The sequence below is a fragment of the Notothenia coriiceps genome, unplaced genomic scaffold (assembly GCF_000735185.1).
Source record: "Notothenia coriiceps isolate Sejong01 unplaced genomic scaffold, NC01 NC01_scaffold00015802, whole genome shotgun sequence".
Lineage (NCBI taxonomy): Eukaryota > Metazoa > Chordata > Actinopteri > Perciformes > Nototheniidae > Notothenia > Notothenia coriiceps.
In genome coordinates this window covers 31,568-46,935 of record NW_011348503.1, presented here as the reverse complement: position 1 = coordinate 46,935, position 15,368 = coordinate 31,568, and the positions used below count along the sequence as shown (strand labels likewise).

The 15,368-nt window shown below is 42.8% G+C and overlaps 1 protein-coding gene and 1 long non-coding RNA gene across 2 annotated transcripts in view; one reads left to right on the top strand and one right to left on the bottom strand.

Moving 5' to 3' along the window:
* adarb2 (adenosine deaminase RNA specific B2 (inactive)) overlaps positions 1-12,893 on the top strand; it is a 48,458-nt gene extending 35,565 nt beyond the window's left edge. Inside the window, exons 6-9 of the mRNA XM_010775570.1 lie at positions 1,241-1,409; positions 6,297-6,478; positions 10,626-10,807; positions 12,507-12,893. Coding sequence (XP_010773872.1) covers positions 1,241-1,409; positions 6,297-6,478; positions 10,626-10,807; positions 12,507-12,683 — 710 coding nt within the window. The 3' untranslated portion in view covers positions 12,684-12,893. The remainder of the gene's footprint in view (positions 1-1,240; positions 1,410-6,296; positions 6,479-10,625; positions 10,808-12,506) is intronic.
* Positions 1,310-10,716, bottom strand: LOC104949246 (uncharacterized). Its single transcript, XR_798785.1, has 3 exons — positions 10,607-10,716; positions 7,401-7,619; positions 1,310-1,388 (listed from the first exon to the last, which is right to left on the bottom strand). It is a non-coding gene; the product is annotated as an uncharacterized lncRNA (long non-coding RNA).
* Positions 12,894-15,368: the final 2,475 nt, after the last annotated feature.

Below are 15,368 nucleotides of genomic sequence, written 5' to 3'. Positions count from 1 at the left end.
GAGACGCTGTCATCGTAGATTCCTTTGAACTTGACGTTTTTTGGTAATTAAACCTCTTAAATGTTATGCAGTGCGCTCTCAGAGATTAGAATATTACTTAGTACCTTTTCCTGACTGTTCTAAAACATTTCTGAGCCGAAAGTCAGGGCTTAATTTTTAGCTGCTGTCACATCAGCCAAAGCAAGCATGGAGGAAGAGAGAAGGAGAGTTTAAGTCTTGAGAAATAAGAGGTTATTAAAACAAAAACAGTGATTAATTATGTAGACTCTGTCACCCTATTAGGGAGATATCCATACTCGGATTTTACTGAAAACTTGAAAAACAATATCTATAATTGATACAACGCTTCTTCCTGAAAGATTACGGTCCTTCCACTTAATACTATGCAGATTATTTTTGAATACTGTATACTCTAATTAGCATATTGTAATGCCCGTAGAGGTCATGCTGGCTTGTACACCCACATAAAATCACAGGAACGTTTTTTAAATGGCTTAAGGGCATGTGCTCTCACTAATAGGGTTAAAAAGTTAAGAAGTTGTTCTGTTGGTAACCATAGTCTGTCATACCATGCCTAATATAAACAGTCCGAGGTTCATCCAGGAAAATGGTTCCTTTCTCCTTCTTCCCTCCATACAGCCAGTAAAATGCTTACTTCATTAACAATTAGGCAGTCAATGGTCCCAAAATAATACATTGAATTCCCTAAATTAAGCTATTAACCTCATTTAAACTTTTTGCTTTGTAAAGGAAATTGCATGTTTTGCACAGCTGAGAACAGTGCCAGTGTATTACCAAATATATGATAGTATTGTTTTAATGTTTATTGGATAACCACAATATTGAACATTCCTTGTTTTCTAATTACATGCAGCTAGTTACACGTGCACTCTTATAATTAGTAGCTGCAAACATCCCTAATTATACAGAGAATGTACCACTTAAGAGCTAAAGTGTAACACATAATGGATCATTTTCTGTTATATATTAAGAGAACATTTGGAAAAGTGTTCCATCTTAGATCACAAACGTGACCTGGTGTATTTTCAGTAAATTAGATCAGAAGTCTACAAAATCAATCTTGGGTGCTTATTGACGTGATTAGATCTGAAACACTTTGTGTTATTTAGAAATAACAGCTTCATTAATAGCTAATTAGATTGGATATCAAGCAAAGCCATGTAATAGCGACTGACATAATGCAGAGTGATGAAGCTCAGGCTTTGTGTTGTGTTGGCAGTTCACAGCAGCAGACACCTCCTGAGGAAACATCGCAGCCACCTGCGGACCAAAATCGAGTCAGGAGAGGGGACGGTGCCGGTGCGAGGTCGGGGGCCGGTCCAAACGTGGGACGGGGTCTTACAGGGCGAGCAGCTCATCACCATGTCCTGCACCGACAAGATCACCAGGTCAGTGCTTTCCGAATGTACATCCAGCTTCAAAACATGTATAATATCAGGGTTTAAGGTAGCATTCTCCTATTCTGGCACCCTTTTGAAAAACAACCTAAACTCCCTATTTATATTCTGACTCAAAAGTCAATTGAACCAAAAATCCCCAAAACATCCTGCAAATTGATTAATCTCCTTGAGAGCTTAAACTGTAAATATATAATTTTTTGGACAGATAAAAGGCTCTTGTGCTGTCATTTGTTAAGATAGCGCAGGTTTGATAAAGTATATAAAAAATGCTACTATTTTTAGTTAGTAGTTAAACAACATTAATGCCTCAAATAGAATTGTCCTTTTTACTCCCTGGCATTGTATTTTATATTTCAGTTGATTATATTGTAAAGGTCAGATGGTACCCTAATACAAACTCCTTCCAAACTGATCAACCAATCCTTTCACCCAGGAGGTCTGTGGCCTTTGTTATAAAAGACAGCTAAAAGGGTTGATTGAAAGGTTAACTCTTAGCAGCTTATCTTCTTTATGAGAAGCAGTGATCCCTGTTTAAATAAAGCATTCTAAAAATGTGCTTCACGAGCCATAGAGAGGTTTGTCTGATATTTACCTTTTATAGCATGTTGGTGTTGCCATGAGTCATGCTGTATATGAAATGTGTAGTCCGGATGGGGACTATAGATTTCCCATATGTCACTTGAGCAGGTAATCCCGTTCTAATGAATGAGGGTATTAATCACATTATTGTTTGAATCTTTAGATCTGTGAGCTTATTTTCCTATATTAGTCATACCAGCATTTACCTGGAACATGGCAAAAACTATTTAAAATAATGTGTTTACTGCAGTGTCACTGTAACACTTGTATCCAAAACAGAGAACAAAAACAAAATGTATGTCCTTAAATTGTTAATGTATCGTCCGCATGTTGGCAAGCCTTTACAAGACAGACGGCTATGGTAAACAAGGGAAGCTTTGCTCTCCCGCCTCCACTTTCACACTGCCCGCATATGTGCGGAGCGAAGGCATCTTTTCAGGCAGAGGAGGCATCCACACACATCATTTGTGTAACTATGTGTTCTAAGTTTGAAACAGTAAGCCACGTTAATAAAAAAGGTGATAACTGTTTTTTATGATTAAATATGTTATTATTTGAGCTGTTATCACCATGTTCAACAAGGCTATTTGTTTTTTGTCCATTTAATTCCGTTTTAAATACAGTATATCTAAGCACATCAGTAAAAACCATGGTTGCTTTAAAGGTCACCTATCATGCTAAGGTTTGCTAAAGTAAGCTAGTATTAGCCGCTACAAGTCAGACCAGACTATGTAGCCTCAGGATGAAAACACAAAGCTCCTGTGTATTAAGTTGTTTGAAATAAGCAACAGAGTGGCTTGTGAATTCAACTTTAACTTTATATGTGTAGTAATATCTTCATTTCTTTTGTTAAGACAGAGGTCCCCAAAATATTTTGTAATGGTTTGATGTCAACGGGTTTTTAGCTTACAATGGCTCCAAAGCTAACGTTGTTAGCTCTTGGTTTTCAGACTTGTGTACTGGAACGCGATAAACTCCATTGTGAAGTCATTCGCAGCCCAGATTTACGATTGCCGAGTAAAATGGCACAAACCATTAAAATAATGTTGACCACCCTCATCATCTTAGTATCGTGTGTTAGCATTAGGGTTGAACGATTCATCTATTTTAAATCGAAATTTGAAATTATGCAATTATCAAATTGCAAAGCCTGCGATTTCTTTTTTCTTTTTTTGTTCTTCTTGTGTGTCAGTCATCCACACCAATCAGAAGTGCTGTGCTCCACATGTACCAGCCATTGTTAACCAATCAGAAGTGGCCCATGATAGAAGGTGATAGACAGATTGATCCAATCACCTGCCAAGTATTTTTGAAATACTTTTCCAAATGGCTTCCAATGGAGCTTTCCTCGATGGCTTGGTAAAACAAACAGTCAGGTTAGTAATGCTCCATCACATGTTTTACATCTATTAATTAAAAATGAATCTAATTGCGATTTTTCTGACAGATATTTTGATTCGATTTGCGATATTTGTTTTTAAGCAACCAAACGGAAGTTTCATGTAAGTTTAGTTCTTTCACTCGTAGCTCGGGCTGCGGGGGTGCTAGAGACGGGAGCACGTCGATGCGACATTCCTAGCCGGAGATATGGCCGCATTTTACAATAAACTTCCGTTGGGTCGCTTAAAAACAAATATCGCAAATCGAATCGCAATATCTGTCAGAAAAATCGCAATTAGATTATTTCCCCCAATCGTGCAGCCCTAGTTAGCATGCTAACATTTGCTAATTCACATTAAACCCAAAGTAAGGGCTCTTATTTTTTACAATCTAAAGTACTGGAGATTTTTAACCTAATGATGAACCATCTATGGAACCATCAATAAATAAAATATTTAACTCGAAGTAGTGGACTGTATAGCTTAAAGTACATTGCACACAATGAAGGTAACAATAATAATTGTCTACTTCCACCCTTTTTGTTTAATTCTCTGAAATATCTGAAATCAATTAGGGCTCAGTTGTACTGCAAGGACTGAGGCTCAACAGGAACTAAAACTAGAATTAAGCTTAGTAAGCTGTGCCAACTGAGCCATGCAGGACTACAGCTGAGCCGGTGTTGTGTGTGTGAAAGGACATGCACACAGAGGGAGAGGTGAAGCCTTCTCCGGTGGAGCCGTTGTTAATTTGACCAATTTGATTCAGTTGGCCAGGGCTGGAGATGGTGTGATTAAATCTACCCAGGTCACCAACGGGGGTGAAAGCAATTACTTTACAAAAAAATAGAGTGACGGGGGAGGGAGAAGGGACACCCTGCTCTTCTTCGCTTACACCATCCCCTCCCCGCCAGGCCGGACGGCAGACAAACTCTGTTTGCTCCAAAGACTCCTCTTTCCGTTTTTTATATCGCTGTAAATGATGGGTGGCCGTCGTTAAAGTGAGTGGGTCACCAAGGGCCAGTTTATCAAGGTCAGGGTGGAGGGTGGAACTGAGAGGAGCTTAGACTCAACACACACACACACACACACACACACACACACACACACACACACACACACACACACACACACACACACACACACACACACACACACACACACACACACACACACACACACACACACACTGCTGCAGTCTTAAAGTGATCCCCTGGATACTCTTCTTGTCCTCTGTCACTCTCATTTTGCAACCTCCCATTACTTTTTTATTTCCCCACTTCCCTCAGCCCCTGCACTAAAGTATAGTTAGTTATAGAGATCTTTGCTCTTATCATAAACATTTTTGATAAAGCGTCACCCCGCCATGACTAAACCTGATGATCATTATTTTGTTTTCTTAAGCCAGGCCTGGTAAAGGTTCCTTTGCTAATATTTGATTTGAAGTCGACAGCTGGATTTAATTGAGGGGCCTTAATGGCTTTCATATAACGATGATGTTCTCCATTCCACTGCAGTTTTATGCAGATGAACACATTACTTTAATGGTCGCCGTTTACCGGGGGAGGGAAGAAAGGATAGATGTCGAGCGACAGAGAGAGGGGAGAGAGAAGAGGTCTCTCCCCTCTCCTCTCTTTAAATTTCACACACCCAAGCCAGATGGCTGTCTTTTCTTGCATGAGATTAGAAGATGTTTCTGATTCACGGTGTTGCTTTCGGGGTAAATTAATATTTCAGGCTAAACTATTTCTGTTTTTGCAGAGCACTGAAGTTCTGCGTGTGTGTGTGTGTGTGTGCTTTTAAAACAAACCTCTCTGCTTTAGAGGGAAGGACCGATGTTGCTGACAGATTGCAGGTACAGCGTAGGCAGGCGGTCGCTGCATCATGAGCCTGTTTAGTGATTCCCCGAAAGCCGCTGATGTTAATTGACTGCTCGGGAAGCAAAAGAAGCCGTAATGAGTGATTATTAAGTCGGCAAGAGACAGAAAACAAACAAAAAAAACAAGCAGCCGCTGTAATTGCATTCATGATAAAGAGACATTGATTAACAAAAAGAACAATGATCTAAAAATGAGTAGCATAATGTCGAGCCTGTGATTGTGCCTCGCATAAGTTCATTAGTCCAGCACAGGAGACCCAGCTCAGGCTTATACTCTCCATGAAGGGCGGAAATGAGAATAAACACGGTAATTATAATTTCCCATCCATAAATTAGCATCTGCTGGTTAAATAGAGAGGATTTCAACAGTCGGTGGCACATGACCAGCTGGCTACAGTATCAGGTGTCGGTGTTGGCAGGATTAGCCCCACTGTGATTTGGTGTCACTCGTGGATCTCCCTAAACAAACCCCGAAGTGATCGCCCCTCGCTCTGAGCAATCGACGGAAGCTTGCCTGCAGCCCAGTGCAGTGCATTAACCTCATGGCACTGATGAATGCACATATGCTAATGTGTTGTTCCACATACTGAATGCTGATGGACTGACCTTTGGCAGTGTTGTTGTCGGTGGTGGTGATGATGGTTTGTATCTCTGAACCAGGGGAAAATGGGAGTGGAGGACGTGTGTCTGTCAGATTACGTGCATGTGTGCGTGTAGTATGTTTGTGTGTGTCGTCAGTCCTATGGCTGTTATTCATCACGTCCCACATCAAGATAATGATCAAATTGTCTCTACCTGTCATTGAAGCTTTCACATCTGTCTCTCTCTTTTTTTATATCCTTCTATCTCTCCCCTTTCTCCTCCTTTCGCACCCTGATTCTATCTCCCTTCCCCAAACTGCACCTTCCCTCCCTATTTCTTTATGTACACATTTCATCCTCAAACACACTCTTTATAACGTTCTTCTCCTTCCTTTCTCACCTTCTTCTCCTGATTTATCATTCCGCTTCATCCCTGACTCTGTTTACCCCTTCTCCTCAGATGGAACATCCTGGGCCTGCAGGGGGCGCTGCTGAGCCACTTTGTGGAGCCGGTGTACCTGCACAGCGTGACCGTCGGGAGCCTGCGGCACACTGGCCATCTGGGCCGTGTTCTGAACCAGCGGCAGGAGCGCTTTGGCCCCCTGCCCGCCACGCACAGACGCAACCAGCCCCTGCTCAGCGGTACGACACTCACACACAGACAGTCTGTCTTAAGTATAATTTTAAAAACATTTAGGTTAACAATAACTTTAGGAAGTCTTTACACCAGAAAGTGGCACAATACCTCTAACTATAGCTGGTGCTTGGTCTCTATTAGGAGGGGTCTGGGAATCATCAAGATGGTTAAGGTGCCAATTTGGGTATTGAAAATATTGAAAACAGTGCAAAATTATTAAACAAATTACCTCCTGCCAACTTCTTCCAACTTCCTTCCATGAATTTAAGTGATGCTTTAAAAATGAAACACTTGTTGTTGTTGTTGTTGTTGGAAACTCTAAAATGGGATGTGATTGGAGTAATTACAAATGTGCTGTGTTTAACCACAAAAAACTGTTTTACTGAAATGTTTTTTTTGCCAAATGGAGGCAGCAGAAGCAAGCTGTGAAAACACCATGGATACATTTCCACTTTTTAAACACATCAACATGTTAAGGTCCATTTGAGGAATGTTAGTTCAGCTTTCCCTGTATTTAGCACATTTTTAAACTTAAACAGGAAGTCACTGCTTGGATAACTGATTATTTTCTTGGCTTCAGAGTGGTCTATTAAAAAAATATTCCACTTCCCTTTAATATTCACATGCTAAATGACAGAATGTGCTTTCTATTCACATCCTGCCTTTACATTTCTGTAGTATTCAGATGGGGCCATCCCATACAGAGATCCTGGGCCATATGAGTACCGTGTCTATTTTCAGAGCTTCCTTTTAATAAATAATCCAGCTCCACATTAAATAAATCACCACAGATCACCTTCACACACACACACACACACACACACACACACACACACACACACACACACACACACACACACACACACACACACACACACACACACACACTCTTAACAAACAGATGTACTCCAGGTTTTCAACACTTACATTGTGCCAGACAAGCAACAGCTATGAAGCTGTCTGGCGCGTCTGCCTCCGGGGCTCCACGGAGACCTGAGGCTTTCCGTTTGTTGTGAGGATGAATGCTGGAAGAGGATCTGAATGACATCCAACTTGTAGAGACTGCGTCAGCCATCACTTCAGATCTAGGCCAGTCAGAGAGGCTGAGCGGCAGAGACACGCAGCGATGTAGGGCACATGTTGTTGCTAGGGATCATTGATGAGAACAAAGTCAGAGACAATCCCAAACTGGGAAACATGTATATATTTATCATCATTGCATCAACCCTAAAATGCACACATTGAATACATCTGATACATCCTTCCTTACTTTGATCAGGTTTAAAGTATAGTTCTTGAAGGGCACAGGAGCTCTTTGCGTCGCAGGGCTCTGCTCCGGGTAATTGGGTGCCATGAGGATGAATATTTTGTGAGGCCTATCCTCATCAAGATTGATAATTGTACCGGATTGTCCTCTGGTGTTGAAAGTCATTTCTCATGATTTGTTCAATGGCGTTTTGAATGGCGTCATTTGAGTCCTCCAATTTGGAGTTTTTGGTTTCAGATATTACAAGCTGCTGTTACTTTTTGGATAATTGTAGTCAAGTACCATCTATTTCTTCATCAATCACACTTACTTACACTTACTTGAATAAACCTCAAAGTAATTACATAGTTGGTTAAATGACTATACAGGGGTTTTTCCAAGAATATTCCTTTTCTTTATTTTAGTGTTGAGGATACTTGGTGTTACCGTATGATAGAGGCATGCCCTCACAATGTGTTCTGTGTGTCCACCCATCGCAAAGCGTCAGAGCTTTGCACCTGCAGTACCTCGAGTAGCTGCAGTCAATTGAAGGGTAGAAGGGTGAAGGAAGGGGGAGGAAGATGGACAAACAGCGGAGATGGCCCTACACCAAATCAATGTAATCACAGCCCTTATCAGACAGCCATTCACTCTGATGGGGGGTCGGACAGAGAGAGAGACAGGCGGAGGGGAAGAGAAGGAGACAGAAAGGCAGGAGGGGAATAAAGCGAAAAGAGGGCTTTGCTTGCATTCAGATGGCTGTGTGCGTACCCCTCCCCCCCCCNTCCTCCATTCCTTTCATTGGTTCTGATGAGCTCCGCAGCTATTGTGTGTCCAGGGTTATTTAAAAGAAACGCCCTTAGAGGAAATTCCCGGGGATCGCAGGGACCGCTCTTATCACGCTACACCTGAACCCCCGAGGGCCAAACACATTGATGGACTGTCCTTCACTCTCGTCCTGCTGTTCACTTCCACCGCAGAACAGAAACTATGGCAGGGCTTTGTCATTTTGGGCAAAGGACAACGGTAGATAAAAGAAACATTGATAACGGTTGTTCAATGACAGTTTCCTAGATACATTATAACCCCTTATACTTGACCCTGTACACAAGCTAGATTCTTGAGATTGTATTTGTTTGTTTTTTATGTTAAACTGTTAGCTTGAAGCAGTTGGCGATTACGTGCTGCTGAAGGTGAATAGAAAACCCTCTTACCTAATATTTCATGGATTCGAACCAGTAACTTTTCAGTTACATCTGTTCCTGTCTCATCAACCTCAATATGTTGCTACACCTTAGACAGACCTTTTGGCATACCTGTTGCTTCACTAGTCCGCCGCTGCTGCTCCAACGCCTCAGGAACATTTTTAAAACCATCCGCTACTACAGGATGGATGTAATGTGCACATTTAAACACAGGCTATTCTTTGTTGTGGCTGCACAGAAGCCTCAAATATTAGTAAATGTGTACTGTACAGTTAGGAGTCCCATAACCAAAGGCTGTAAATCCACTTCTTTCATGTCTGCCAAACACTTCCCAGAAGAGAAATTGATCAAGTCTTCAATGAGGGAAAAATCAAATTGGCTATTCCAGAAACAGAGGAGTCAAGTCCTTTGAAGGGGTGAAATGAGCCATGAATGGAGCGAGAGAAAGGGAAAAGGCAGGATGGATAGGAAGGTCTTTTGTTCAAAGAGGTGCGTCTCCACAAGAGAGAAGAGATGGGTAATAAGAGACTTGGAGGATTGTTACTGTGGCAGGCAATTCATTCCAGCTCCAAGGAGCTACAGAAAAGAAGAGCTGAAATCGGTGAATGGAAGAGTGAAGACGAGAAAATGAGTGTGGCAAGCAGGGAGATGATCTGCAGGCATGTATCGTGGTATTGAACACCAGGTATTGTACTATAACAAGCTGTCTGTCAGACGCTGAGATCAGAGGCAACTGTTGTTCACCCGTCGCACAGAATCTGTCTGCTCATTTTCTGTGAAGGTACTTTAACATCACATGCTATCATGAAAAAGTGGGTCAGAAGTCAAGGTGAAATCCTCCACAGAAATTCCTTTTTGAAAACAGTTTTACAGATTTAGAGTGGATTTAGTGTTCAAGCAGCACGTGGCGATCAGACTCTGTTTGTCTATGCTTCATGTTACTGTCTCTGGAAGTGTTAGGCCTTCATATATTGCACTCATCATTTCCTCCGTTGTATTATTGCCACAACACAATGTGGTTTAGCACACTGTAGGAGACCGTTGGGGTTAGTCTTTATGCAAGGTGAGCTAACGGCTGCTAGCTGCTAGCTGCTAACTCAATAATTGGCAAAAGAGTCCAACACTTTACTTCCTAAAGGGTCGAAATACGTCTTTGATTTGCAGTGAGATTAATAGTTAATTAGGATTATGGTTACAGAGAAACTTTGTACAACCTTGTACAGCTTACTTGACAGTCAATCATCTCCTCTCTTCCTCTACCTCTGTCACTTTCTATTTCCTCGACTGATCGCTTCGAGTGCTTTGCTAGCGAGGCTTATTATTTCACAAAGAGAAGGAGAATAGGGTAGAAAAGAAAGACAAAAAGTCCAGTTTAGGGGAGATCTTTTTACCTGAAAATGAAATGTATGGCATAAAAACACATTTAACTCATACAAAGGTTTCTTATACGCTCAACAGCCCTCCTGTTCACCCCCCTCTCTGAGGATATATCACAGCTTCAGATAAACAGCCATGCAGATTCAGACCCAGGTTGACTCTGCAAAACTTAGTCTGCCATTAGCCTGAGGGAGTGAGCGAAGGGTAAAAGAAGGTTAAACAGAACAAAAGTGTAAAATCACCTTATTTTACTCACAAGCGCGTCGTTATTGAGATTGAGTCCACCTAAGTTAATTCTCTCTCACCTGTGTTGTGTTCCTGTAGGGCTGAGCAGTGCCGAGTCCCAGCAGCCGGGGAAGGCCTCCTGTGTGAGTGTCAACTGGACGCTGGGCGATGCTCAGCTGGAGGCGGTCAACACATCCACAGGGCGGAGACGGGACGCAGGGACACCCTCACGTCTCTGCAAGCACACCCTGTTCACCCGCTGGAACAGACTCTACCGCAAGGTGAGGGCAAAGGTCAGGGGCTCAGCTACATCTATGAGGGGACGGTTAATAAGGTAGAAAGAAGGTGTGCTTCAATCCACCTCCACATCCATTTTAAATATGAGCATTAAGAAATCTCAATAGAATTGCAAAAAGTTTGAGAAACAAAAAAAAGTGAATATCGCAAAGAAGTTTTGAAATATGGCTGGAGTGGAAAAGTTGGTGTGACAATAAAACAAATTGCAATGGAAACAGAAATAGTGCACTACATCATACCATCATGTTAGACGTAAAGTCATAAATAACCCAACCTACTGCTTTTCCGAGTCGATGGAAACAATCTTTTTCTTTCCACGTTTCTTTTTAAATCTGTTCATGTGCATTTCATTCTGATACAAACCTATCTCGAGAGCTTAAAGGGTCATTACAAGAGTTGATCCCCTTTTCCCAACTACAAGGGAGTCAACAACAAATAAACAAATGACATGGGAATTTACATTTGTAACTATTCACTTCATTTGGATGTTTGCGTTATAGTATAAAAGCACAGGTATAACATTGATGATAGCTCTGTTCTGTTTAAGCAACAGACACAATACAAACCAACCCTCTGGAACACAGCCATCATTACAATTATGAATTATACTGTTTTGCTTGTTATGACACAAGGAAATATCTGTCCTATTCATTTAAATGTTAATTAAAAACCACCTTCCACCGTATATCTTTTACTTGTCGGGAGAATATTTTGTACAATTTAATTAATCTGAGCCAAAACAAATGTGACATTTTCATATGAACACAATTCAGTTTCACCTCTCTGCTCTACTGACACTGCCTGCTGCTGCTGCTGCTGTGCTGGAAAGAGACTCAGTTGTGTCAAACACAATGCAATCCTCCGCCATCAGGAATCAGTAATGCAGAGACATTAACAGGAGAGATGGACGCCGACAGCCACTCAGTTAAAAAGCACAGACACGTGTATCACATTCCCAGAGTGCCGTGGCTGCAGGTGAGCGCTCTGCGGAGGATATATGGAATTTCCGTAGATACATTTGTCGGCCCGGCAACATCTGCTCTCTATGCGGCTTATCAAAAACTGGCAGCTCGGATCTTTCCCGTCAGCACACAGCCTCGCTGCACTTTCATTTCCATTCTGAAACTTTATGTAACAGACAGTGCCTGCGTCGCCAAATGGCGGCCGTTAAAGCATAATGACTATGAAACCATAATTATTTGGAGAAGTACTCGAGGAGGCCCCCGCCCTAAGTGCTCCCTGCGCGCCGTATATAAGGGGCCACGCAAGAGCAGTCGCACTAATCTCCAAAAGAAACTTCTGCTCTCTCCCTCTCTCTCTCCAGACTTGTCTCTCCGCCGATCTTCATTGTTTCCCCTCGCGACAATAGGAATGCACAAAAAGCACAGAGAATGTTCAATTGCTTGTGAAATTTAAATGGGGAGATTACACAGCTGTTGAAGCCCCCCCACCTCCACCGCCACCCCAACCCCACCCAAATGCATTTGTGCCGGCTCATTCGTTTTGTTTTGCTCGCTCTTCTTCTCTCCCCTCTTCACGGAACCTTTAGCCTCCCTGCCCCGGCTGTATCCCCCTCTCTTTGTTATCCCTTCCTATCTGCATGTCTGTGTCGCTTTTATCGGAATCCTAATTTCTCTTTCTCTCTGTTTTCCCTCTCTTATCTTGCTCGCCCGTCGTCTGCAGTCGGGGATTCGCGTGTCCGGCTCGGTGGAAAACCAGCTCATGTACTGCGAGGCCAAGATGGCGGCGCGTCCATACCAGACAGTGAAGCAGCAGTGGTTCAGATCTCTGCAGGAAACGGGCCTCGGCACCTGGGTGAAGAAACCGCCCGAGCAGGAACAGTTCCTGCTGTCGGTCTGAGGAAGAGAGAGAGAGAGAGAGAGAGAGAGAGTGTGTGTGTGTGTGTGTGTGTGTGTGTGTGTGTGTGTGTGTGTGTGTGTGTGGGGTTAACCTTTATTTTTTTAGTGTGAGACTCTTTACCAACATCCTGCTTCACACCTTCATACCTGGAAGTTTACCGGAGCAACCTTTGGCTCAAGGCTATCACCACCCTGTCTCTGTGTGTGTGTGCGTGGGTGGGTGGGTGCGTGTGTGTGTGTGCGGGTGGGTGTGTGTCATTCTCAATGTGTCACCCATCCGCCCCTACAGAAACAACAGGAAGGTCAACCTGACGGGCTGAAAAGCGAACGGTCATGGAAAGATGGAGCCTTTCTTTGACTTGCCACTCTTTAAAAACGCACACATTTAAGCAAACACACACCTAAACATCCCCCTCTTCAGCCGGCATGGAGGGGTGGGGTAACCTTGAGCCGAATGAAAGGCAGCCGCTATCTTGTCATCAGCTATTTCCGGGCCCCTAGGCTCCCGCTGAGGAGCAGAGCCACGGGGGAGAGAGACAGAAAGAGACAGAGAAAGAGGGAAAAGAGAGAGAGAGAGAAAGAGGTCCACGTCCAATTACCGTCCCTGTCAGGGTGACGGGTGATAGGAGAAGAGAGAGAGAGAGAGAAAAAGAGGACACACCCTTGCTTCATCCTGCCTCACCTTCCCTCTCTCATTTCTATCTTTGTCCTCCTTCTCTAACTCACCCTTTGACACCTGACTTCCTCCTCCTTTTGTCTCCCCTTAGCCCTGTTTCCGTTTGCTTCGACCTATTTCCCTCACCTCTTCTTTATCAGCCTCTCTTCACTGCTTACCCCCCCCCTCCCCCTCCCCCTCCGTGCCTGAGGTTTACACGACAGGTTAATACACTGCTTTTTTCCTGCATCCTCACCCCATTGGGTAGGTAGAAGGAGAAAAATGTAGGTACATAATTGCAACCATTACGGCTTTTTTCTCCTTCTTTTATCCAAATGTTATTTCCTCTCTCTCTCTCTCTCTCTCTCTCTCTCTCTCTCTCTCTCTCTCTCTCTCGTCACCTACCTCAGTTTCCAGCCTGCTGGGGCCGGTTTCCGTACCCTTTGAATCGAACAAAAACGACTTTTGGTCGTGTCTCATTAGGGAAGCCTTCTTGACCTGATCGACTTGTGCTTTCACTCTGTGGTCAGGACCGCCCTGAGCAGATAATAGTTGAAGCGGCAAAAAGTTTTGTAAGACACCAGACCCCCCCCCCCCACCCTCACTGTCAGCAAAGTGGTCGAATTGAGTTTTTGTTTTGTTTTTTGTAAACTTCAACACACTTAAATACAAATGATGTGTTGATAAAAATGACCCAGGTGAATATGGACATCCCTGGTCAATGTACATTTGCACCTTTGCTGTTTTTATGTTTAAGCATATATGATGTAACCAACACTGTGTGTAAATGTTACCAGCAAAGTGTTGATATTCATTGTGATCATGACTTGTTTTTGTCATTGCGGTATTCTCTTCAAGGATTTTAGATGAATCATCTAAAGTGGCCACCGGCAGTAAAACCTGAGTAGTGACAGTGACATCTAGTGGTGCTTTCCTGTTGTTGTTTCCCTGTCCCAAAGTGTTCACTATCTGGCTGACTAAACTGTAGAATGAGCCCTTCAGTGGAGGTCAGAGTGTGAGGAACAGGCAGGCAGACTAGCACAAGAGAAAACTGGACCCACATTTGACCTAAATCTGGCTTCCTATTCACTCAGCCATTTCTTTTTTACGAATTTCATTTATGTTCCATGATGGTCTGGATGCCATTCAAAAATAAAAACCTTCCATATGGTGAGTGGTCAACATCAGCCTTCCCTCCATAACTTCAGAAACAACATGAGGAACAACATTCATGATTTCTCTACACCATGTTTCATAATGGCAGTAAAAAAGCCATGGAAATAGATTTATTTTGAGAAATGATCAATAAAAGGCATGTCTGAATGGCAATATTGTATCTAAGAATGTACATATGTATAAAGAAATGTATAAAAGATGTTGACAAAGATGTGAAAGAGATCCTGAAATGTCTAATTATCATGTAAATTCAAGTATATGAAGAATTGCTGCTAAGGTCTGTAAATTGCACTTCAGTAATGATTAAAAAATTGAATGTTTGTACTGTATATGTGATTAAAACCACACAATCTTGTAATTTTACCTTGTCTGGATAGTTTTTTTTGATCATCTAGATTTTAATAATCTAATTACGAGTACAAAAAAAAAATATATACAATTAGCACTGAAATTAGGCCATTTCTACTTTGTCAGCTTCAGGATCACCTGTCTAGCCAGCGCTGGCCCCCAGGAGCTTCCAGACAAATATTAAAGAGGCCCTTCCCCGCCCCCCCTCAAGAGAAATCCATGGGGAAATGGTTATCTCTATTTGGCACGGTGGCAGGTGTCACACAGACCAGCCACCAAATTAGCCTGGAGGAAGAATGAAGCGAGGAAGAGGGGGAGAGGAGAGGAGGAGGGGGGCGAGGTGTGCCTCCTCAGCAGCATCCACCCTTCCCCCTCAGGCCATGGACTCGACTGTGTGCTCTACAATAAACATCATAATTGACAATTTGCTCCAGTGGCTGGTCACGGCCAGCCAGCTGTAATCTAATGGGAGCGGACAGAGAGAGAGCTCCACAGAATATTCTCCCC